At 41.3% G+C, this 25,635-nt stretch overlaps 1 protein-coding gene across 5 annotated transcripts in view; it reads right to left on the bottom strand.

The window, feature by feature from the left end:
- IL1RAPL2 (interleukin 1 receptor accessory protein like 2) overlaps positions 1-25,635 on the bottom strand; it is a 399,620-nt gene that overhangs the window by 107,992 nt on the left and 265,993 nt on the right. For all 5 annotated transcript variants that reach the window (XM_068152163.1, XM_068152165.1, XM_068152164.1 and 2 more), the window contains one exon: positions 6,525-6,599. In XM_068152163.1, coding sequence (XP_068008264.1) covers positions 6,525-6,599 — 75 coding nt within the window. The remainder of the gene's footprint in view (positions 1-6,524; positions 6,600-25,635) is intronic.

The raw sequence follows: 25,635 nt of genomic DNA, 5'->3' as shown, positions 1-25,635 counted from the left end.
GCACAAGGAAAGAGCAACTGTATCTCTATGGACAACTTCAACTCTCTTCTCTGTAGGGCACTCAGTGCATGATTTAACTACTTGGATAGGGCACCATAAGCCCTTTCACTCCAGTGAAAGTACAATTGCTTTTAATAATATTTATAGACTCCATTACAGGAGTCATATTTCCAGACTACTGTGGCACAAAAAGGAATTGTACCTTGAAAAGCTGGATTCAACAGAACAAAGAAAAAAACCAAACAACACAAACCAAAAGGTATTGCTGATTGTTATTGTATTTCCCATCCAGAAAAAAATACAATGTATTACAAACACATACAGGCAATATCCTATGGTGGCTGTTCTGTATGAAACTCTGGCTTCATACATTTCTGATTTTGTACTGATTGATCTATTAAGTGAAATCAAAGCTGAGATATTAGCTAATTATCTTAATCAGAGGTTTTTAATTTTGGAAGACAGGAAGGGAGAAGGATCTACATAAAAACTCTCAGAGAATGAGTGAAGAGAATGGGGGAAAAAAAAATTCCTTCCTTCTATGCCCATTGTTTTCATTTTAAGAGAAGAGACATCCAATCTGATGGCAAATATATACAAGTCTATTCCCAGGAAAATCCTCTAGAGTCTAATCAGGCTAGAAGCCTGTCTGAACATGCTCTGTGGTGACCCAGGCATCCTGTGGAAACCCAGCACACTTCTGTGCCTATGACTCAGTCCCACTAGGCTCTGAGAACTCCTTGCAGATGTCTATTTGGGCTGGCATCACATTTCATATGGAGCAACATGAGCTCTCCACCTCAACAGAAGGAGGAGAAAAAAGCATGTTACAAAATAAATCTGCAGCCCTGACTCCTCTTTGCCCTCTAGGCTTTAATTCTATTCTCCTCAGATATCCCTTCTCACAGTCAGCTCCATTGTTCTCCCAAGTCATCCTCCTTGCTCACCCAGGGCCTCTTTGGGTCAAGTCACCTCCAATTCCTCAAGGCTTGTGTCTTTTCTGCTGCCTGAGCTGAGCAGAGGGAACAGGAAAAGCATAGGAAGACAGGGCTACTGCCCTCAGAGAGGAGCAAAGCTCTGGATTTGCTCCAAATCACAGGAGCCCAGATCTCCATCTGAAAGCCCTAGGCTGGAAAATGCCTGATGGGAGCTAAGGGAAAGGCAGGCACAAGGGCAGCATGTAGCCACCAACATCTAAGCGACTTGTTTTTCATATACACCTGCTACAGTCCTGAGTAGTCAAAGGTAACCATTTGATCAAAGAGCAAATCAAAAGACAAATGTACAACATGTGGAAGCTCAACCATGGAAGAATATCAGTGCTCTTTTCCTACTGCAGATAAATGGATGAGAATTCCTTCCCAAATTTGCTTTCAAAGCACATATTCTCTTTGAATTACTTTACAGTTTAACTCTTTTGTATTGTTTTTTGTTCAAGATCACCACCTTATTCAATTAAGATGCTTGTCAAATGCCTGCACAGTTTAAACAGCAAATGGGTAATGGCAGACATTGCTGCACTGACTTGGTATGAAATGGATGTTGTTGAAAGATGTTGCAGATGCTCCATTTTTATTTTATAAACGCCATTATTATTTATCTTTAGGAAGAGAAGTGTGGCTTTAATGACAATTAAGACAGTGGGCAGTGAAATGCATGGATTTTCACATCTAAAATGACTCTTTCCAGCCAGTGCTTCACACAAAAAAAAAGACCTTTTTTTTCCTAAAATATTTTGATTCTGTACCTGTCAGCAGATGTAACTTTATATATTCCCTTCAACCCACCACAGTGCTTATTTTACAGGAGCTCTATTGATCTGCCTAATAACTAGTCCCAAGGAATTGCACTGTTAAATCTTCTAAAAATGAAGTCTTTCTGAACAGGTCAGCTATTAGGAAAAGTGAGAATCCTCATAAACTATCTGTTTTCTTTCCTCAGCATCTTTAGAAGCAAGAAAGTGCCATGACAAAACTGAGTTAAACCTCTGACATTTTTGCTGTTCAGTAAATGCATTAACACAATGCTGCTGCTGCTCTTGTTTTCTAGGACTCCTGCTGCATTTCTTAAGTCATTGCCTGAAAACAAAACCAGTAGATAGTTGAAAAGCAAATGATATATAAATGATATAATTTATGCAGACATAAGCATGAAAATATGCATTCCAGTCTCAACTAATTCATTCATATAGAAAAGACTAACCTTACAATGCAGTCATCATAATACATGGTACAAAATCAGGCAGACAGACTTAATGTCTATTTTGATGTTGTATTTTTAGCTTTTCCAATACTTTGTAGAGCCCACAAGCTAAATTAGCATCTTGCACCAGGCTAGATGACTAGAAGCTGCCTGTACATAAACTAGCTAGATACAGCTCCTACAAGATCCTTACAGATCCTTGTCTGAATGTGCTTGCTTCCTTCTGCAAATGCTTATGGCCCTGGCATGATGGTTCTGCACCAGCTGAGCACTGGCAGTGCAATAGCTCACAGCTACCTAGCTACCCATGTTATCAGTTAGATCCTGGCTTCCTGGTGCTACCAGAATTGTGCCAAGTAGCTAACTCAAAGATACCTACTCTGTAATCATGTAAATCAAAACACAAAAGATTGAGAACATGGAGAGAAAGACAACCAAAGTACCAAGAGAGAACAAAGGTAGCTGGAAAAGAACTTAAAAAGCATATTAAGAAATCAGCAGAGTAATGTAGCAACATGTCAGCCTAAGACTTAGAGCACAGCAGGCTCCACTTACTGTCAGAACAGCTGTATGGGAAAGCAGATAATAGATCTTTATAACTTACTGCACCACAGCCTCAAGACTTCTGACTGAGGATTTGATCTTTACTTTTCAAAAATCACATTAGGAGTTCTGCAACCTGAGGGATTTGGCATGAACAATCCATACACATGCTGAGGTTTATATGGTCAATCCAAGCAACAGTAAATTCCTCCTCAAAAAAAAGCAGTCTTTGAACAACCACTTTGAATCACTACAGCATCTGTTTGAATAAATCCATATTCAGAGCTTTATATGGCAGACAGTTCACAGAGTTGGGTACAAAACTCTTCAAACACAATCTTAAGGGCCTTCTGCTAATGCCACACCATCTCCTGGGCAGAAGACCTATATATGTTATTGGCTCATACTATAAAAGTTTATTTTTATGTCCTGAAGACAAGTCAGGGATAACATTTTGTAGGAAGAATACAGTATTGTCAGATGAATGTCATATATTTGCAAACCCATACAATATATAGTCTGAATAAATATTATTTGTTAAAAAACAAGATATAAGATTAAATGTGATGCATACTATGCAAGCAAGGACTATAACTACATTGACCCTAATGCAAAGAAGCTCAACCAAAAGGAGTTTGGGTTTTCTGGGGGGGGGGGGGGGTGCTTCAGTGTTGTTTGTGTGTATTTGGTGGTGTGACCTGGTAAAGGATCTGAGACAGTGAAATTGTTTTGGACTATTTCACATAGTATAGTATCATAGTATCAGTCGGGGGGCCCTCATTCTGAGGGGGCCCACACCTTCCCTAGTCATCTTCTTCCCATTAATATACCTGTAGAAGTTCTTAGTGTTCTCTTTAACCTCCCTGGCTAGATTCAATTCAAACTCTGCTTTCGCTTTCCTAACCAGATCTCTTCTCTAGTCCCCTGGGATGCTCTTCTGTCCTCTTTCCATCTGTTTCTCCAGCACAAGGGAATACAGAAAATAGGAAAGAAGCAGATTCCAGTTTCTGGTTCTCTCTAACCTTGAAGGGGTTGGTTTTGATCTCTGTCACATTCCAAAAGAAAACAGAAAAAGCAAAAAGTACATTCATGCTCCTTAAGAAGAACAAGGCAGGCTCTGGACCATGTTTGAAGTCAGAAGGGACTCTTTTATCAATTGTCAATAAGAGTTGTGCATACCTATTTGCATTTGAATCTTCTTATAAATGCTGAAAGCCAAAAGGTGAATACTGAAATCTGCAATCAGGTCAAATAAACTTCTAAATAGTTAGGCCACAGCCTGAAGTTCCAGAAAGATTTTGCATTGCATTGTGCTAATCATTAAGGATAAAGATGGTAAATAATTATTAATCTCTTCTGCTTATGGACCACAGACAGCTATTTCTTTAAAGATTAGTTTTCCATTAGAAACCTAAAATAATCTCTGCAGAACAAGTGATGGATTAAATTCCATTTCTTTTGTAGTTTGGTGGCATGTTCTTGCTTGCACAGCCACTGAAAATGAAAGTCTCTTGGCTGCTTTGACTCTGTGGGCTAAAGACTCTGTAAAACATTGAAACTTTGCTTTGATTTCTAATAAAATACTGAAGAATGTCACTTGCTCAGAACTCCTGGGAGTTTAACATGATTTAATTTAAAAACAAAAAAGTATTCCAGCAGATGACCTTACATAAAACTTTCTCTTCCGTTACTATGCTGCAGTCAAATATTCCTTTTCCTGCAAAGCTCTAGTACACAGTGAGGGTCTGCAGCACACTGCAGAAGTCGGCACAGGCTCCCAGCCCACAGGTGGCTTTCACAAGATGAAGGCACTCCCTGACAATTTTCTAGCTCTACCTATTTGCCAATTAAAATCAAGAGGGAAATCAATGAATGTCATTTTATGATAAAGAAACTAGTTCAGGTTCTTTCCTAAGCATTAATCTTTTACACATCATATGAATACAGTTTAGTGGCAGTAACCAAACCCATTACCATATCAGAAAAAACCCAACAGCACTGTATGTAAATTCCCTGATCTTAGGGGACAACTAATAGATTGCATTCCAGCATATGAAGATGCAAGATTTGTATTTCCCTCTAGAGATACTCCAAAATCCTATTACTGAGCCATATCTCCAAGGAGAGGAAGGGGTTTGTTTGTTTTCATTTTTTAATCAAACCTCTTTTTAATCAGTCAGAACAAAATGTTCTCACGCAGAAACTCAGTGCAAAAACAACAGAGTCCTCATGGAACTGGAGAACTTGGAACAGAACATGAAGATGGAATAAAAATGAGGAAACAAAGATGTGTACTTTATTACACAGATGTATGCAGGGACAGTTTGCTCACAAACTAAATAATTAGAAAGTTGACTTTTCAGAAGCTGGACTGGGAGACTGATTGTAGTCTTTTGGGCTGATCCAAACTTCAATGGCTATTTTGTTGCTAATTCTGTTGGGCTTTTGACTGTGGCTTCAGACCCACTTTGTGTTTTCCCCTTTCAGCATCAATCTCTGCTCAGCTATAGACATGTGGGTCCTGTGGAGGGAAACCTTAACATGCATATACATTCCTGTCTTCAGAATTCATCTGGCAATGGCTGCTTCCCTGACCTACTGCTGTTTGCCCTCTGCAAGTCCTTACAAAATCCTGAGTGGATTTGAAGACTAGATTTGTCTCATATACCTAAGACCACTTAGGTCACAAATGATTCATAGAATAGAATAGAAACATAGAATCAATAAGGCTAGAAAAGACCTCAGAGGTCATCAAGTCCAACCTATCACATATTCTCACCGTGATTCAAACACACACATTCATTAATTCAAGTCCCATTTTAAATACTTCATAGTTTCTTAAGTCCTTCACTGATATTGTTAGGCACCTGGTTCAAGAACGTGCCTTTGTACTCAGCTCATGTAGGATGCTGCAGGGTTTCAACAAACAAACAGCTTTACAACAATGTTATCAGCCCACTTAGAATGGTTCATTCTGACCCCGCTTGCCTTTAAACACCATTCAAAAGGAAGAAGCCAAGCTCAAGAAAGAAAATGCCACAGCTTCAGCACAGAGTGAATAATCCACATCTGCAACATATCTCTTGTAATTTAAACTCATGGCACTAAACTCCTCAAAAGCAACTCCAATTCTGCACCTCAGAATTAGAAATCTGTTTTCAACTCACTGAAAAAACAACTCCCTGAAACTTCAAAACACAGTGGTTCTTTCAGCACCAAGACAGCTCACTGTTCCCTAAAGTCAGCAGAACTCTTTAACGCCAGACTTTCTTGGTATAGGACAAAATACAGGCTGCTAGCTGAGATTCAGAGATGTGCAGTCAGAAAAACATAACAGGAATGAGAAAAGCACACAAGCAGTTTAGTCAAAAGCCCTTTCTGATGAGCATTCAGAACAACCCAAAAATGTGCTGGTTTACATTAACATTTAAAGGAATCAACACTTCTTTTATGAGAATGTCTTAGATAGGATGAACATCAAGAGATCAATACACCACCAATGTAGACATCTATTACCCTATCAATCATATCTAAAAAAGAGCTGCAGTGCTTTATACTTAATACTGAAAGTAACCAATTAGTACTGCCATCCCTTGACATCACACAAGTTCATTCTCTCCAATTGCCATGGCAGTAAATACTACAGTTATACATGAGAAGCTGCAGATTGATTTGCATGTAATAACAGTACCACTAAACCTTTCTTACCACTTTCAATTTTTCCCCATCTGCTACCAGAGTGGAAGTTTAGGATCTATTATTCCCAGAAAGGGACTTACCCAGCTGGACATCTATAACGGTTGGCTGGTTCTCCATGGGGAACAATGGCTTTGGAGGTTTGTCTGTGAGTAAAGCTAGAAAAGAAAATGAGAAAATGTAATGGAAAAATTGAGACCAATGACTGCAAAAGAAAAGCTCTGTCATGTAAGCAATCAAGTGTTTGTACACTTCACGGCATGTAAACATTTATTACATCATGTGGCTGTTAAACTGCCAGTGTGTGTGTTACTGCTTTCCTCGTGGCCATGGTGTCCCACTGATTCAGCAGAAATAAGCTGTTTCAAGAATTAAATTTTCAGCACAAAGCAGCAAAACAAACCCCATTCATCACTGGTAATCTCCACTACATAATACCTACATCAAGCACTTGAGATTCTCACCTTCCCACGTTAGCACATTTAATTAATTAGAAATGCCAACCAAAGCTATTTGTGTGACAAGTCCCAACATGTCTTTATGCTTGCACAAATCAATATTTAGGCACTCAGAGAGAACTTGCACCTAATATTTTCCTGAGGAATCCCAGCAGCTTCACATGTAGCTTGCACTCCCACCCAACTGAGTAGGGCACCTGGACCCTCTTCTCAAAGTCTGAGTGGGAATCCTGCTCTCTACTATACAGAAGTATCTTCATCTGAGAGCAAAAACTGTACTCTAGCCTGCTCCTGCCAGGTGACTGCTCAAGCCATGCAGTCACAGGTAATCTCTTACTAAAAAGTCACAGACCTAGACCTCATGACCTGTTTTGAGACCTTGGTGCCAGTCAGTGTAAACAGGTTTTGTAAGTTTGGGATGGCTTGAAATAAATGACCAAGAGATTGAGATGAGGAGAGCTATTTTTAATCAAATACAGCATCTTGCATCACATCAAATTAAAGATTTCAATATTACTTCAACATTTTTTCAGTTAGAATTCATCACCTGAAATAATTTGATCGGAGTCTGTAATATGCATTTCCATTTTTTCAATGAAAGACTGATGCAAAATTGCCCTGACCTCCTCAGCAGCCTCAGCACTCACTGCTTTGGTTGAAAACAAGCCTACCCAGAGGTTTCATTGCCCAAAATGAAAGGTGCCCCTGGCTGGAGCAGCAGATCTCCCTGCACAAAGTGAAGGGAACTTGAGCTCTGCAAGCTCCTAGCCTATGCTCCCAACTCAGCCCAAGCCACCAGCATTTTGTGAGGACCTCTCTCCTCAAGTCTGCTTCAGCGTGAGGCAATGGTTCAAAAACCCCTCCCCAGGGCTTTCAAACAACCCAGCTGAGTGGCTGAAGCAGAGGTACAGCAGTCATGTTTCACTAATACGGCTCTGATCAGCAGCTACCAAATGGCAGCTACACAGAATCGGAGACAGCTGAATTATTCTGCTAAAAAAACCCAACAACAACAACCCACCACCAAAACCAAATAAAAACCCCACCCCAGCAAAAAAAATGAAACATTCATCCTAAAAAAACATGTTTACATCTACAGAAAGTGGCAAACTACATTCAAGAAGTACCTGCTTGACACTATTTTCAAACTTCTTAAGTACTTATTGTCAGCACTATCCACTTCCATTTACATGAAAATAGGGCTCCTTCCAATGGTGTTACAGCCATGCTTTGCTCATCACAAAAGAGGCATTTCAGTAAAAAGTCAGCAGCCAACACTTCAGATCAAAATAATGTGTGTTTGTACAGTTTACCCACAAGGACAACACAGGAATCTCCAAAAGTAATTTAATCAGCCTATTATTATGACTAAAACCACGAGCAGGGCTCAGATTGAAAAATAAATGGGAAATTCTGTGCAGCTCAAAAATTCTCATCCAGTCAAAGTCACAAGGCTGACCCTGAAGCACCATCAAAGCTACCTGTACAATCACATTATTTGGGGGATTAGCCTGTGAGCAGAAAATTTCTGGCAGAAACCAATAATTAATTTGCTGTGTTAATGCACCTGAGTCATCTGAATGTCATTAGAGGATACAACGAAAGTGCTGCCAAAGCTGCATGGAAGGAGAGAGGAAAAGGAATTACTTCAAGGGTGTTAAATATTTAACAATATTCTCAACTGTTTCTTATAACCGAGGTCTCAAAAGAAGTTATTCTAGGAAATGCATTTTGGCCTAGGAAGTGCACAGTTCAGACTAATTAGGAAGGCAACAAAATGCTGGCCTGTATCTAAAGGCAGAGCCCCAGATGCTCAGCAAAGAGAATGGCTACTGCAGGAGACATGCAGCTATATACTGCAGCTTCCAGCAACCTGGTGCAAAAACATGCTGGAGGAGGTGGAAAGGTCACAGTGGTTGCAAAAGGTTAGAGGAATCTCAAATCATTGCCAACAGAATCAAGCTCTTTGTCCAAACTCTCCCAGATCAAGCAAACCACCAGCCCATTACAGGACTCCTTCAGGAGACATGATGATGTGTTTAAAAGTCAATCACACACACAAGATCTCATAAGTAAAGGTTGAAATGAAGAAGTAGTTCAGCCTGAGGATGCAATTTCAAACAATTTGATATACCAGGTAAATTTTGGGTTGTGTAGAAATTTGAGGGGAAGGAGTTAAAAACCCACCTGGCCAGAAAACTTGCATCCAAGTTGAGTGTGGTCCCACATACTTTGTGAAGAGCCTCAACAGAGTGTCACTTTTTATTGTATTACCACCACCTTTTTGTGTGTTTTGTTTTCTTAGCCTTTTTCCTTAGTTTTTCAGGTTTTCATTGCTAGCTTTAATCATTTTTTTGTACTATTATTATTCAGCCCTGGTACTAAACTGTGTTCTGTGTGCATTGTAGGATGTGGAGGAAACTTGCTAGGGTAGCTGCATCCGTTCCATGCCAGTGTGCTCTGGCTTTCCTTGTTTAATGGTCTTTTATCTTATTCCTATGTGTACCACTTGCAACCCAATCTGACCAGGGTTTCCCCATTTCCTTTAACTTTACTGGCAGCCTTCAGCTGTCTCCTAAATGGGCTCCTGCATGTCACACTTTAAATTGTTTCATTTTTCCATATTGTTCTTGGAGAGTAATCACTATAACAAACTGTCAGCCTGTCAGAGCTCTTTATGTAGGAGCTGAAATGGCCCAAAGGGATTTTAAGTCTAGAAAGCAATGAAACTGCTGACTCTTCAATGTCATATGTGTTTACAGAAAACAAAAGCCATTCTTATTTTAGAGGTCACCTTACGAGATTCACTTTTAATCCTTCTTAAACAGTAAGGCAATAGAAGATATTCCCATCTCACAAGGGATTCTAATCTTTCATGATCTCTCTACTTGACAGAAGTCCATAAACAACCTCTATTCAACTGCCCACTCCTCTAAGACAAGTTTCTTTAATTCTCTGAACAATTTTAGAGATGTGCAACACTGATTTCCACTCTTGCCAGAAAGGGAAGCAGAATAAAAAGTTAATGCTATTACAATATCAACAGGTCTTTAATAAAGCTAACAGTATTAGGGTTTCTCATCTAACCTTTACTTCACCTCTCACAAAACTACTTTAACGTAACCCAATAAAAAGCACTATAGACACTCTTCCCATTATTAGAGGTACAGCAGTAGTTTTAGAAAGAAATGGGTAGCTAGCTCATTAACAGGAAGAACTAGGACAGAGCAGTCTACATTTTTGTCCCCCCAGACTCCTCAGAACATGCCACAGCCCCAGGCTGCTCTGAGCAGCAATTTCTACATGGTGAAGCCACTAGAACACGGATGATACTTGATTCCCAAAGCAATGATTCCTGTGGCCACACAGGCAGACCTACCTTTACAAGACACAAGGTCTGACGATGCAGTACATTTACGATTTTCTTTGCCTTCCCTTGCTGGTCTACAACTTCATGTCATGAGCAGGCTGGGAGAGCTTTGACTGCCACTGTTTAAGGAAGTATCAGCCAACACAGTACACTACTGAATTAAGATTGAGAAGGACTCACACAGGGCCTTTGTGCCTTCTCCCAGGCTAACACCAGCCTATCTGGGGAGCTGCTTGAATCACAGGTGCTGGATGACAAATTGTAAAGACCTTTCCCCATCAACACCTGACAACGCATGTGTTCTCCACAACAGCCTAATAGCCACAGCCAGAGGCTCTTTGGCAGCTAGGCTGCTGGGAGACTGCTTACACTGCTGTTTCCTTCTATGCTTATGTTTGCCCCATTGGCAAGTAACACACTTTATAGCAATAAAGTTACTGTGACTTCAACATTTTTTGTGGTTTTTTTCCACAAGACATGTAAAGGTTCTGTGTTGTGTGAATCAATGCAATGATTTCATCTCTAGCAACCTCTCATCTGGATGCATTTTCTTTCCCAGGAAAGGAGAGATCACCTGATACTTTCAGTCTCTCTTTTTCATAGGCACATGGAACATGCTGCCCTAGGAGAAGCACCTCAGTATAATAGAAAAGAGACCTGCAAAAGGTTGGTCCCTCCAATTAGTTACACAGTGATCTTTTGCAGACAAGACAAGGCATGACTTGCTGCACAAGGCAATGTCTAGCTACCCACTGGACTAACTGAAGAAAGAACCAGCCTTGGAGGAACAGCTCCTGCTTCTAAGTGCCAATGCAGCGTAAGAGTCTAGAGGCTCATTTTTTTCCTCACCACAGCTTTACTGTTTCAAAATGTTCTCATTCCATACTCAAACATATACACAGCACACTAATGAGTTCTCTTGGAAAGGCACAAAGCAATTTAAAACAAATGGCCTTAGACACCATTTCTTAGGGATAACCAATAATAATTAGCTAGAAAAACTATGAGACATCTCAGCACCAGATCCTTCATGGTTTCTTATATGACATAGTTCTGTTTCCTTACACTATTTCCTACCTTCCTTCTAGAACAGCTTCACCTCACTCTCCCCATTGCAGTCAGACTACTTTTACAGCAACCACAGTAAGAGACAGACAGCCCAAGCTGTTGCTACAATGAACACAAGACTCTTACAGTGCTTTTCGAGCACTACAGCTAACGCAACTTCTGAATTTAATGCATAGTACCTTTCCCCTGTGCCATGCAAAGACATGCTCTGAGCCAATAGGCATCACCTGTGCTCCAAAGGACCTGAACTGCTACCAGTGTGAAGCCAGACAGCACCAGGGTCATGCACTGAAATGCAGCTGCTTGCAATTTGAAGGGCTTGTTTCTTGTAACTCAGCACAGCTGGGGTGTTTTCCTGAGCAGATAACTCCTTAAGAGAGATGAAGGCAGAAGGCTAAAAATATTAACTCATGTGACTAAGAAGTGGTCAAATGCTGGGGAAGGGTTGACTACTCCTTCCTCAGGGTGGATAATGACTTTTCCTCTTCTTATAACAAGCACCCAAAGTACATCTGCTGTTCTATAATTTTGCTATTGATGTACCTCCTGGACCTTTGTTCATGTAATTTGCAATGATGAAAGGAAAATTTATCCCAATCTGAAGCAGAACGCAGAGAATCTAATGAAATTGCTTCCCATCTTCTACGAGACAATTACATGCCAACCTACTTCCTTCAATCAAAGGATCTGGCATTTTCCCACCATTAATTAACACAGAGCCTCTAGTACCATTCAATCAAGAATCTGGCTAACCTTTTGACAGCAGAACCGATCTGTTTGAATAGCATCCTCTGGGGCAAATAACATCATGCCAAATCCTTAATCTGAAACCAGTTCATACCCAAAGTTAAGCTTTTGTTCACTCCCAGTTCAAATATACATGCTTCCAGGCATGGCTTAGATCTTTGGCATCTAAAGCTCTTGGCAGTGACATTGCAACTTTCATGCCATAGATGAAGATGAAACTAACTGCATGCAAAACACTAAATCAATATGTTAACCAGAGGGCACGTGTTGCTAAGAGAACCTCACTATGATGCCTTCTAAAACATAAGTACCTAACTCCCTTTGGCTCATCTGAAGCCCCAGCTTGTGCCAACAGATTTCTCAATGGCGGGCAGCAAAATGCTTCAGGCCTGACCTGCCATTGCTTTATCTTTTACGTTGCTGATTACACCTATACAAATGTGTGAGCCAACTGTGCAGATGTAAATGTAAATGTGACAGCTATAATGTTGGCTGCCAGGACTAAATTGTGCACTTGTGGAGTTAGAAGCTTGTCTGAAGAGCAAGGGGTTCCCAACTGGACTTGTAATAAGTATCCTCTGTGGAGTGAGCCTCTAGCACCTGTTCCTAGTGAGTCCTGCTATCGTATCAGAATGAATGCTTTTCATTTTCTTGGCACAGCAGTGACTTGCCACACAAGGTGGAGAACCACATGAAGCAACTCATTCATAAAAATGCAACTTTGTGAGACTATGTTTATATGGGGACGCTGTTCCCTGATTAGCTGTATTGTAGTGTGTTCTACAAGCCAGTCAAAACACACTTTTTCAGCATTGGTTTATTGTGCTGCCTTTCCCTCACCTTAGTATCAAGCTGACAAAATGATTGCACCTTCATCCATCATTTACTGTAACAGAAATAAAGCCATTGCAACAAAATGTTGTCAAAGGATAAATGTCTCCACCTTTGAAAATAAACACTGAACACTTACTCTCAATAAACTCAAACTCAATAGACTCAGAACTTGTGTGGAAGCCAGGAGTCATTAGCCAGTGCCAGTTTTTTTCTCTATTTATTACTATTCAAGCATGAAATGCATCGTTTGGGATAGTGGGGGTGAAATGATACAGCACCTGGATGTCTCCTCCTCTGCCACCATCAACATGAATATCCCTTTTCTGAAAACTCTACCTAGGATCAAGAGTGCCTTAATGCACTGCTTGGTCTGCCTCTGTGGGACAATTTTCTGCATGAAGGAGTTTAGCATTTCTATATTAGTGGTAAATAATTGAAATTCATCACATGAATTCTTTTTACGACAGAAAGAAGGACAACACAATCACAGTTTTAAGGAAGATGCTGTGTCCATGCTGAAATGCAGCTCACAAGGGAAATGAATTTTGAGGCACTTAAATACTCTTGGATCTTACTGGTGTTTTTGATTCTAACCCATTAAGTCCTCAATGACTTGGAACAGACCCATGCTTAACAGGTCAAGCTACTGGCACCATGAAGAAGCTGGCCATGACTGCAGGCCCCTTAACTTTGAGAGCAGTTAAAAACCTAAACAACTAGCTGTGTCTGTCCTGCTCTTGCCAGCTGCTCCCACAGCTTCTGCTGCTGGCATGACCTTGCAGCCCATGATAACTGTTTGAAACTAGTAACAGCAGCTGGCAATTCCAGGTGTGAAACGATTTCTGAACAAGAAGTCTTGCTGCCAGTCTCCTCACCTAAGATGTCTTCAACTACTGTGCACAGGATGCTATGAGAGTGCACAGAGGCAGCCAAAGTGCTTTGGAGAGAAGAGCAGGAGCGTCAGGTACCAGGTGAACTCTGTTGAATTTATGGAAATGTTAAGAAAAGTAGAAATTAACCAGGTTTTGGGGTTCTGCTCTTCCAGTTTTCAGATTTCTGTGTGACCTTCTTCCTTCCTCTTACAAGGCAATCATGTCATGTAGAGCTGTAGAAAATGAAATGGTGAAATTCTAGTGGAACTTAGGCAACAGAATAGGACTTAGGAGGACTCTGGTAAGGTGGAATAGAAACAATAGCATGGATTGCACGTTACTGAAGCACAGATGGCAAAATCCCACAAGGTACCCATCACAAAGTAATTACAACAGGGCTGAACACGTAGAGTACACCACTGCAATGTACATGCTAAATGCCAGTGGCAGCTGACTGTGACACACCTCCTGATGTGAAACATTCAGTGACACTGACAGCATGGTTACCATCAGGGCTATCACTAGAGTCATCACAAGGCAAGTGCCAGAAAGTGGAAGAATTCTGCTTTAGCAGGGCTCTCATGGTACTGATGCTATCAAGTTTTCTTACTCCTGTGGTGGCCAACACACCTTTCTTTTGACTGCATTTCTAAATTTCACAGATTGGATTAGATTATGCACAACCATTTTATCCCTTCCCTAATGTGGATCATGCAGCTTTCTTTTATGAAGCAAGTATGGGTTTCCTCTGAAGGAGAAAAAAAAGTGTAATAAATTCATACTAAATGTGAATTACATTTCCCTGCAATATAATTCATGGGAATCTCAAATGGACTGTGCTTTATTTAATGAACAGAGTGTATTCAACACAAAAGACACACTATCTCTTCTGCACTCAAAATGTTTCTCTTGGACTTCAAGCAGAAATAAGATGCTTGAAATTACCCTCTATTTCAAGGAGACCTGCAAAGAACATTTTATGACATTTTATCTTTTGGCTTTTTTAATTCATTTTTTCTCGTTCTCTCTTATAAAAAACTAAAGTGGTGGTGACGGATGAAGCCAGATCCCATCATCCATCTTGAAGGGACAGCTGGAGACTTTGCATGCAAATGAAAGCTATCATTCTTGTCAACCCAAAGCCAGAGTACCCAAAGCCTGCAGTCAACAACTAATTAATATTCCATGATCAATTTTACCACTCATGCACAGTGAACTGTTGCACCACCACACAACCCCAGCAACATGAATTATCATAGAGTGGATTTTATGCATTGTTTTAAAACTCAAAGCAATCCATTATTCTCTGCGAGTAAAAACATTACATTAAATACAGATAGTGTTTTGAAGGAGAGTTATTGTGGACAATGAACAACAGCTGAACTAAGTGTTAAGGACCTATGGTACTACAGCCACAGGAAAACAATGAATGCCCTTTTCGGGGCTGAGAAGCAGCCTCCAGCCAGTGCACATCACAGTCTGGTGAAAGAGGAGAGGGCACCATTTTGCCACCTCTCTTAGCTTGGTATTTCAGGCAACTGCATGACTCACCTGTGCCCTGAGATAGCTCTCTGTCAAACCTTTGTTACAGACTAAACATCTCTCTGTCATTTTTCAAAGAAAAGGACAGAGCTACTGGAGATCATTAAAAACGTGTTTCACTTGCGGTCTCAAAGGCAGTAGAAACCATTTAAAACATGTACATGCTTAGTAGTTGCATGGTGTAACAGCTCAGTCTGCTTTGATGTTCAGCAGGACCATCACAATTTCAAAGCAGCCATACTGCAAACAATTTTGTGACAGAATTTCGGTTGTAAGGTTTTTAGATTAAAGACATTCACAAGCAAAAAAAGGTGGGCACTTCTGTTAGTCATCTCTTACCAGCTGATTTTGCTCCAGAGGTTCCACCCTGTCCCATCCAGCCAATTAGTTCTGATCATAGTATCATAGTATCATTCAGGGTTGGAAGGGACCACAAGGATCATCTATTTCCAACCCCCCTGCCATGGGCAGGGACACCCCACACTAGATCAGGCTGGACAGAGCCTCATCCAGCCTGGGCTTAAACACCTCCAGGGACGGGGCCCCAACCACCTCCCTGGACAACCCATTCCAGGGCTTCACCACTCTCATGGTGAACCTCCTCCTCACATCTAGCCTGAATCTCCCCACCTCCAGCTTCATTCCATTCCCCCTAGTCCTATTACTACCTGAGATCCTGAGAAGTCCTTCCCCAGCCTTCCTGTAGGTCCCCTTCAGACACTGGAAGGCCACAATAAGGTCACCTCGGAGCCTTCTCTTCTGCAGACTGAACAGCCCCAACTCTTTCAGTCTGTCCTCATAGGAGAGGTGCTCCAGCCCTCTGATCATCCTCGTGGCCCTTCTCTGGACACATTCCAGCACCTCCACATCCCTCTTGTAATAGGGGCTCCAGAACTGGACACAGTACTCCAGGTGGGGTCTCACCAGGGCTGAGTAGAGGGGGAGGATCACCTCCCTCGACCTGCTAGCCACACTTCTCCTGATGCAGCCCAGGATCTGATTGGCTTTGCGGGCTGCAAGTGCACATTGAGAGCTCATGTTGAGCTTCTTGTCCACCAGCACCCCCAAGACTCTCTCCTCAGGGCTACTTTACAGCCAGTCCCTGCCCAGCCTGTATTTGTGCCTGGGATTGCCTCGACCCAGATGCAGGACCCTGCACTTGCTCTTATTGAACTTCATGGGGTTGGCTTGTGCCCACCTCTCCAGCCTGTCAAGGTCCCTCTGGATGGCCTCCCTTCCCTCCAGCGTGTCTGCTGCACCACACAGCTTGGTGTCATCAGCAAACTTGCTGAGGGTGCACTCAATGCCACTGTCCATGTCCCCCACAAAGATGTTGAACAAGACAGGTCCCAGGACTGATCCCTGAGGGACTCCGCTTGTCACTGGCCTCCACTGGGACATGGAGCCATTGACAGCCACTCTCTGGGTGCGGCCATCAAGCCAGTTCCTTATCCATCTTGTGGTCCACCCATCAAACCCATGTGTCACCAGTTTGGAGACCAGGATGTGGTGCGGGACAGTGTCGAAGGCTTTGCTCAGGTCCAGGTAAACGACATCAGTTGCTCGCCCTTCATCTATTAATTTTGTCCCCTGCTCATAGAAGGCCACCAGGTTGGTCAGGCAGGATTTGCCCTTGGCAAAGCCATGCTGACTGTTCCCAATCACCTCTTCACTATTCTTCTGAGCCAGTAGTGACTCCAGGAGGATCTGCTCCATTCTTTGATTTAGGACTCTGGCTTCCAAAGCTTGCCACAATTGATGAAAAATATTACCACACTTGACAAGGAAAACCTTTCCATAAAATGTTTATGTACTATTCATGTGGGTCCTCTGTCTCCAATTTGCCTCCAAAAGCTGCAAAATCTATCCCACCAGGTTTTGATTTTTATTTTTTTTACCACTGCAGAAATTTTAAATTGCATTATTCACTCAGTGCATGTAGTACTGTTAAGAAAAAAAAATTGGGCCAAATCATGTCAGTGGTTGGATGAGCAGGAAAATGAATAAAAGCAGGCATAGCATCGGCACGTAAAGAAATCGCTTGCTAGTGTTTATGCTGCCTCATGGCTGAAGATCAAGAAAATGTAAATCTTCTGATAAAAGACATTGCTGTAAGAAACGAAGCAGATAGCTATCCCATGAAATGTGTCATTTTATCTGAGGCAAAGGATTTAAAAGAATTAACAAAAAAAAAAGGAGCATGCAAAGAAATCTCTGGCGGGACGACCTATTTTCAGAGCCAGCACTGCTGCCTCTCACCACTTTCATCAGAGTTTATACCAGCTGATGGGAAGCAGAATAGCTCCCTGGTGATCAGTACGGGACCTGAGTCTTCCAGTGTCAGCTACTATCAAACACAGGGAAGTTTTCTGATCCCAGAGTGCAGTTTCTCTTTCACAAAATTACACCAAAAGCACAAAGCAAAAGATGTTGTGGGGAACTTCATAGCTTTGAGAAACAAGTTCCAGATAAATAGTTCACATCTCAAGTCAGTTGGCGCGCTCGCACCCCCATGCATCAGGTATACAGAAGGCAACTACCCAACAATAAAGATGTAACATTTTAAGGCTGGCACATTACTTGAAAATGTTTAATGGTCAGTGGAGATGCAAAGAGTGACAAGCAAATCTCCAAGGGATTCATGATTTAAGGCGTCATATAGAGCTATACCTAAAAAAACCACAAGGACAAATGTCACTCCAGTGCCCACTGATGCATCTCTGCGCAGCACTGTTAACTAGCTCAGCAGAAGAACTGAGAGGAACAAATTAACTTTCCAGTGAAATAACTCCATGACTATGTTAAGACTAAAAGTAATGGAAAAGAGTGATGACATGGCCAAAAATATGTCTTTGAGACAATACTTGTTTTCAATCTGTGTCTATTGCTAAGCACATTGTCAACACACTAGAAGTCTGTATCAGAGAAGCATAAAAGCAACTTGACAGCAAAGTAAGTGATGGATTGTACCTGTCCCACAGGTCAATTTGAGCACAAGTTATACTGTGTGCAACAGAACCTGCAGAAGGGCCCAGCTTCCAGATCCCCTGAAATATGCTATTAAGCAGTTCCACAAGCACTTCAAATGCCTGCAGACAAGGATTTAATCCCTCAGTATATTTCCTCCATTTTTTATTAAAATATGAAGAAAATCTTTAAATCAAGGAAAAATAGGGGAAAAACCCCAACCAAACCCACAAACAACAAGCCAACAAAGCAACAACGGAAAGAGGCAAAAAAATCAAGTGAAAAGAGGTGAGGAACTCAACCTATTTTCATTTTTAAGTCAGCACTGAGTTTCTCCTCAGCCAGGCCTATACACACAAAGTGTGTGGGAATGGGAGCTCTCTCTCCCACTCTTGGTAGAGAAGGCAGCACAAGCTAGAATAGAATAGAATAGAATAGAATAGAATAGAATAGAATAGAATAGAATAGAATAGAATAGAATAGAATAGAATAGAATAGAATAGAATAGACCAGACCAGACCAGACCAGACCAGACCAGACCAGACCAGGTTGGAAGAGACCTGAAATACAATAGCAATAGACTGCCCAACTCCACAGATATTCCACCTGCCTCTGTCTGAACTATGTGTGCAAACAGACTCCCAGGAGGGGGTTTTTGCTCTCCAGAAATTCCTCCATCCAACTGCCAGGACATAAATCAGCACTGCTCCTACCCCTCAGACACTGGAACACTGTTGATGAAGCAGCTTAAACCAGAGATCACTTTCCTCAGCTTCTACATTTCTCTGCTGTTCTCAGAAGGCCGTGCATTACCCAGCTTTCAGGTTTTCCACCACATTTTCTCCAGCAGCCAGGTCGAAGTTCTGCACCAGGAATGTAATTTCTGAGAAACTTTTCATGAAATGGTGTCAGCTTGTTGTAAGGAACCTGCCTGATGCTTCATTTTCCTGTTGAAAGTGTCTTCTGTTTGTCATGTGTTGAAGCAATTTAAGATTTTGCTTTGACATTTTCAACAAGAGAACAAGACGACTCAATCTGTTCTAGGTAGTAACTGCCGTTACATTTAAACTACATCATTCAAATCAAACTCAACATACTATTTTGACTGCCATTTTATGTCTTATTTATGATTATGTGGCACTATTACCCCAGCTCATAGAACAATATTAAGGAAACAAAGTCATCTGAAGAACATTTCCCCCCAAAATTTTACATTAATGCCACCCTGAAACTCCCATTTCTGGCTGAAACAGCACTCTCAAGTGGCACTCCTCACTTCAGGTGTGCCTTTGCTTGTGGATTTCTGAGAGTTTTGGATTCTGTTCTAAAGTAAAATGAAAGCAAAATCAGATAAAAACCAAACAAAACCCAAAACATTGAGTTCTTTCTAAATAGTAAATAAATAAGTAGATTTCTGACGCTCTGTTTCTGATGTTCAGTCCTAAAGGATAGGACGCCTGGCTGGTGAAGCAGCTGAGCACAAACTCAGCAGTGGCAGTGTAGGAAACAGAAAAGGCTGCATTGTCACATCTATCACACAGTGACAGTGATAACCTGCCCTGGGTACACAGGGACTGCTTTACCTGCCATCTACCCCCCCGCTGAATTCTCATTGTCTGCTCTAAAACATGTTATGCAGTACATTCAGCTCTCTCTAACCAACATGTGCATGTCCATCAACTCCTTCTTATGCACAGTAGTTCTCAATCATGTTTTATTTCATGAAAAAAAAGATTATCTCTTGTTCATCAAGTCTCTTACATCAATTCTAAGGTCTGTTTTCTAGAAAGGCAACATTTAAAACTGAAAAATGTGAGATAAATAGCTAAACAGCATGGCAATCTCTCAAGAAGTGAACAATATTTGGATTAATAATTACAGAACAAAGGATTTCAACAGAGTAATATGAAGATAATCTACATATGGGTGGGAAACATCACCTTCTAATATTCTAATATTCTAATAAAGGTTTATTCTTCTCTTGCAGATTTTAATTAATAATTGAAGAAAACCTTTGTGTGTCAGCACACTTGTAAAATAAGCACTATATAAAGATCTATCATTTCTCCACAAATGATATGATCACAGAATCACAGAATCTTAGGGGCTGGATCATCCAGTTCAACCCCCCCTGCCAGAGCAGGATCAGCTATACCAGATCACACTGGAACATATCCAGGTAGGTCTTCTCCAGAGAGGGAGACTCCACAACCCCCCTGAGCAGCCTGCTCCAGAGTTGTGTCACCCTCACAGTGAAATTTTTTTCCTCATGTTTCCATGGAACTTCCTATGTCTCAGTTTCCACTATTGCCCCGTGGGCTGTCATTAGGCATCACTGAGAAGAGCTTGGTTCCATCCTTTTGGCACTCACCTCACATACTTATAAACATTAATGAGGTCACCCCTCAGTCTCCTCCTCTCCAAACCAAAAACACCCAGCATTGCATTTTACAGAACCAGTGGATTAAATAAAGAAAGGAAGAGCTGGGGTTTGTTTGGTGGTTGGTTGGGGATTTTTGAGTAGTTAATACATAGCAGCATCATAAAAGCGTTGGATCACAGAAGCAAAGCCACAGTGGGGCACTAATGTTAGATACACTTTTACAGCAGAAGGCCTGTCTTAACCTGTTATGATTCTCAGATTGTGTCTGAAGACTACTTTTTGTACTACTCTTTTGCTGACTATTACCTCTCCAGAGATGGGTCCCTGTACGCATGTTACTGATACCACAACAAAAGGGAGTATTCAAATCCAATTGCACGACTGGGCTCCATTTCAGCTAATACACCAAAGTAAAAGGCAGAGACCTCTCCCAGCCCTTGGCACTATCCTGCAATGCTGTACTTCCTTACCAAGGTGCTATAAAGAGATCTAATACACTCCACTGTAAACAGGCAATTTTGACTGAACACACAGAAGCGCTGTTTATTAACTACTTCAGAGCTGACATTGAGGGAATTCTGAATTGTTGCTGGAATGCTTCTTTTCTCCTCCTACATATTCTTAAGTTAGTATATCTCTTTCTGTTCATAAGTGAGTACCTTTGTGTTCAAAAGCAGTCTAACCTGGAGCTACATAAACCAGGTAAATTACCATTAACAGCACATACTGATCTTGCAGGGAGTTGAGAACTCCAACACAGTTTCATATCAAAGCAATGGAGCCTTAAGCTTTTGCGTCTATGAATGATGAGCAACATTACTTCAAATGACATCTTTTGTCAGAGTTGCTTGAGCTAAAGACAGAGTGAATCCATTTGTATAAATTGTGGCTTTGCTGCTGAAAGATTACAAAAATATATGGTGCTATCCTTAAGTCTCAAACCATTAATATAGTTAAAATATGCTATGGTTTCCCAGGAAGAGCTAGCAAGTCCTCAAAACACTATCATCAATCACAAATAATTCACTAAATATACAATTCCAACAGCAACAGAAAAAGAAAACAGAGTGTAGTAGATCATCTGTCACTACATCAAACATCTCTATTTTTCAATGGAAACTGCAAGTCAAGACTTTCAAGGTCTGTGATATAGGTGGTTCATAACTGGATTCCTGTTCCACCGGAATTAGCCTTTTGTTTGTTTTCCATTTGTCTGATAAGTATTTTGATTTGGAAAAGCAAATCAACATTCAATTCCCTGCTCAATAAACTATAGGCCTGGATGCTATAGTTTAGTCATTCAGCAATCAAATGGATCTTATAAAAGACATCTTGATTCCTCAAACTTCCACATTAACTCATTTATTAGAATTATATAGATTTTAGACTGCCAAGTTGTCTGAAACCACTACAAGGTGTGGGCCAGGAGTGCACTGTACTGTACAAAAAGTTCCTCCACAATGGCACTGTCTTGTTTGATTCAGATCACTGCCTTATCAATTGTATTCTCATCATGCTATGTCATGGTTTGGAGCAATAAGCATTTCACTATGTAAGACTGAAGGTCACACTAATAAGAAGGAACACTAATGGGGTGAAAATGAGTATCATGGGGACAGTAAATCATTCTTGGAATCCTATTTAATTGATTATTTTGTAGCTGACCTTGCTGTCATGGAAGTCAATGGCAAAGTTTCCATTTCTGTGGATACAAACAGGATTGGGTCCTTTAAAGAATGGCATGTTTTATGAATGTTGAAGAGAACATATTTTAGATTAGAATTTTCTTTATTACTTCTCCATACAAAACTTCACCAAGAGTGTCACACTGCTCTATAAAAGCACCCCATAATATGGGATGTTAATTTAATACAGGATACATTTTCTTGCTAACATGTTGTCCCTTCCAATATACAGATGTCTAACAAAGCACATTTTTCCCTTGTCTCCCTCCCCAATATTTTCCTCTTAGCTTTTACAAACATGTCTAACAGAAATGACCATTCCTCCACCTTTTGCTGCCAGACTGACATTTCCTTCAATAATATGTAAACTCTGTGAGGCAATCAGAGTTCTCCTCCAGTCCCAGCCACCTACAGCACAATAACCACAGCATGATGACAAGGACTTAGCAGTAGGATTTATGCTTACTTGAAATGGAAATGATCCAATAAGGATTATTCTGTAGCTGCATTTTTTAGGTTAAAGAACCTGACTTAACAGAATCTGAAGTGAGACTGAGTCATGAGAGAAGCAAGCAGCTTGGGCTCAGGAGTCTGTGCTCGCCTTGATCAGCGTGGCTGAGACAAATGCTCTTTACTACGACCAAGCTGAGGTGGCCACAGCAGGCAAGCTGGATTAGGAGGAGCCTGGGTTGCATCTGAGGAAACAAGCTCATTCTCTCTCTTTCCTCATGTTATCTAACTCAAGAAATGTCTCTTGTACCCTCATCATTATTAGTCATAACAGATAGGCTTTGATGAATTGTTTCTCTCTGGTGCTCATCTCTGCTGTGTCAGCATATTTGGATAGCTGGATGGGGATGAAGGGTAACCACTGAGGAATGCTCAGGATTTCCAAATCTGCACTACTTGGGGAGTAAACAGCATAACAGAGTGTGCTCTTTACATGCTTCTAATGGCATTCCAGTTCTCTTCCTCCTCCTTTCCATTTCCCTCTGCCCCTTAGAAAGATGATTTACTGATACTATGCACTGAAATGTTTCCTTTGGGAAACCAATATGATGGATCCTAGCAAAAGGATTGTGCAGTAGGAGTATACACAGTACAAGTACAAGCCAGGAGACTATCAGAATGGCACTGAGATAAGCATAAAGATGGGGGTGGGACATTTCCTTGAGGGACCTTCTGTCCTGGGAACTGAAACATGAGATGCAGGCTTTGACAAGATATCCTTAGAGGTGCATACAATCATAGAATCACAGAATCAACAAGATTGGAAAATACCTCAGAGATCATCGAGTCCAACCTATCACCCAACACCTCACGACTAACTGAACCATGGCTTCAAGTGCCACATCCAATCCTTTATTGAACACCTCCAGGTTCTGTGACTCCACTACCTCCCTGAGCAGCACATTCCAATGGCAAATTACTCTTTCTGGGAAGAACTTTCTCCTCACCTCAAGCCTAAACTTTCCCTAGCACAGCTTGAGACTGTGTCCTCTTGTTCTGGTGCTGGTTGCCTGGGAGTAGTGACCAACCCCCACCTGGCTAAAACCTCCTTTCAGGTAGTTGTAGAGAGCAATAAGGTCTCCCCTGAGCCTCCTCTTCTCCAGGGTAGACCCCAGCTCCCTCAGCCTCTCCTCATAGGGCTTGTGCTCAAGACCTCTCACCAGCCTCTCTGCCCTTCTCTGGACTCGTTTGAGTGTCTCAACATCCTTCTTAAATTGAGGGGGCCAGAACTAGACACCACCACTTTCCACCACCACTCTAGTGGCCCTCCTCATGCCCTCGGTAAACACTTGGTCCTGTATTAATCAGCACATTCTGGACTGCTGCAGGAGTAGCACAATTTTAAGAGCAGGGGGAAAACCCTCAGATCAGGAAACTTTCCAGTGAAGCCCTCTAGTAAGGTAAACTTCATCTGGAGATGTTTGTTTTGAGACATGAAGCTACAGTCTCACAAGCGAGCACATTAAGGGCAAGCAGAGGCTCTGGGCTGATTCTCATCATACATCACCATTCAGACATCATTCATCTTGAACCTCAACACTTTGTGGTGTGAGGCAGATGACAGCCTGTACAGCAGCCTGTCACAGAAGAGAGTAAATTTGGCACCTGAGTTCCACATTCCCAACAGTAAGGTACCTGATTCTCAGTGTTCATGTTTGATGAGACCCTTGGTAAGCACCTGTTTTAATTCAGAAATCTCATTACAAATTTTGGGTGCATGACATCTTTTCTCAGATCTCACCCCTCTCAGATTTTAATTCCTTTATCTTTTAGCTTCCACATATTCTTAGTTCTATTTTCAAAGACGACAGTGAGAAGCAGCAGAAACTAGGAGATTTCAATGATATTTTTACACAGTTTGAACACTGAGCAGTTCTCAAATATTCACGGTTGGAGCCCTGTCAACTTTTTTTCAGACAAATGGTTTATGAAGGAAAAGAAATGTATTACTGGTTTCCTGAAACTGTTTGTATATTAATGTCAATTTCAGTTCATGTGAAAATGGAAAGACAAAGAAAGATTAAAAAAAAAGAAAGAAAGAAAGATTAATTTACCTCTTCTCCCCAAACAGCAATACTTTGGTGTGACATTTTTTCCTGTATGAAATGCATTGATATCTTTTTCTTCTGAAAATTAAGACAATATCTGCTCCTGAACCCCATGCACTGGGTTATTCCACACTCACACTGGCTCAAATGAAATTACAGCTGCAACTGCAGTCCCTGTGGAATTGGTATAGAAAATAAGTGACAAAACCAGCTTGTGAACTACGAGCAGCCACAACTGCCTGTTCCATAGCATTGTGCAGAATATGGCCTCTGAGAATGAGTCATCAGTACACACTGAAGGACAAAGTTCCAGCTCTGGCAAGGAAGTTTCTGATGGAAGCTCCAGGAGCACGGAGCCTTAGCTCAAAGGCCTGCAGCCAGTGCATATGCTTCACATTTAGCATGACTGTAAACCACTTTTCTGTTCTACAAAGACCTCAATAGCCTGGATACACACTTCACATACTGCTGAAATGTGTGGGACACCCACGTGGTGACTGCCTTAAGTCTCCTTTAATTCTTTTGTACATTTGAAATCTATAAATCACCAGCTTCCAAAATGACTGCTCCCAGGCTACTGAAATATGTGTGTGTCAAATCCCAGGTCAAGCTATTGTAAGTGATACATTTATAATCAACCCATATGCAGCATGACACTATTATGTCACACCAGCTAGACTAGCATGGCACAACTAAAGAAAAAAAGACTT

Source organism: Melanerpes formicivorus, unplaced genomic scaffold, assembly GCF_026170545.1.
Source record: "Melanerpes formicivorus ecotype bairdi unplaced genomic scaffold, bMelFor1.0.p_v2 SCAF_22, whole genome shotgun sequence".
Taxonomy (NCBI): domain Eukaryota; kingdom Metazoa; phylum Chordata; class Aves; order Piciformes; family Picidae; genus Melanerpes; species Melanerpes formicivorus.
Note: the sequence above shows the minus strand (reverse complement) of the source record. Positions and strands in the feature narration are given on the sequence as shown.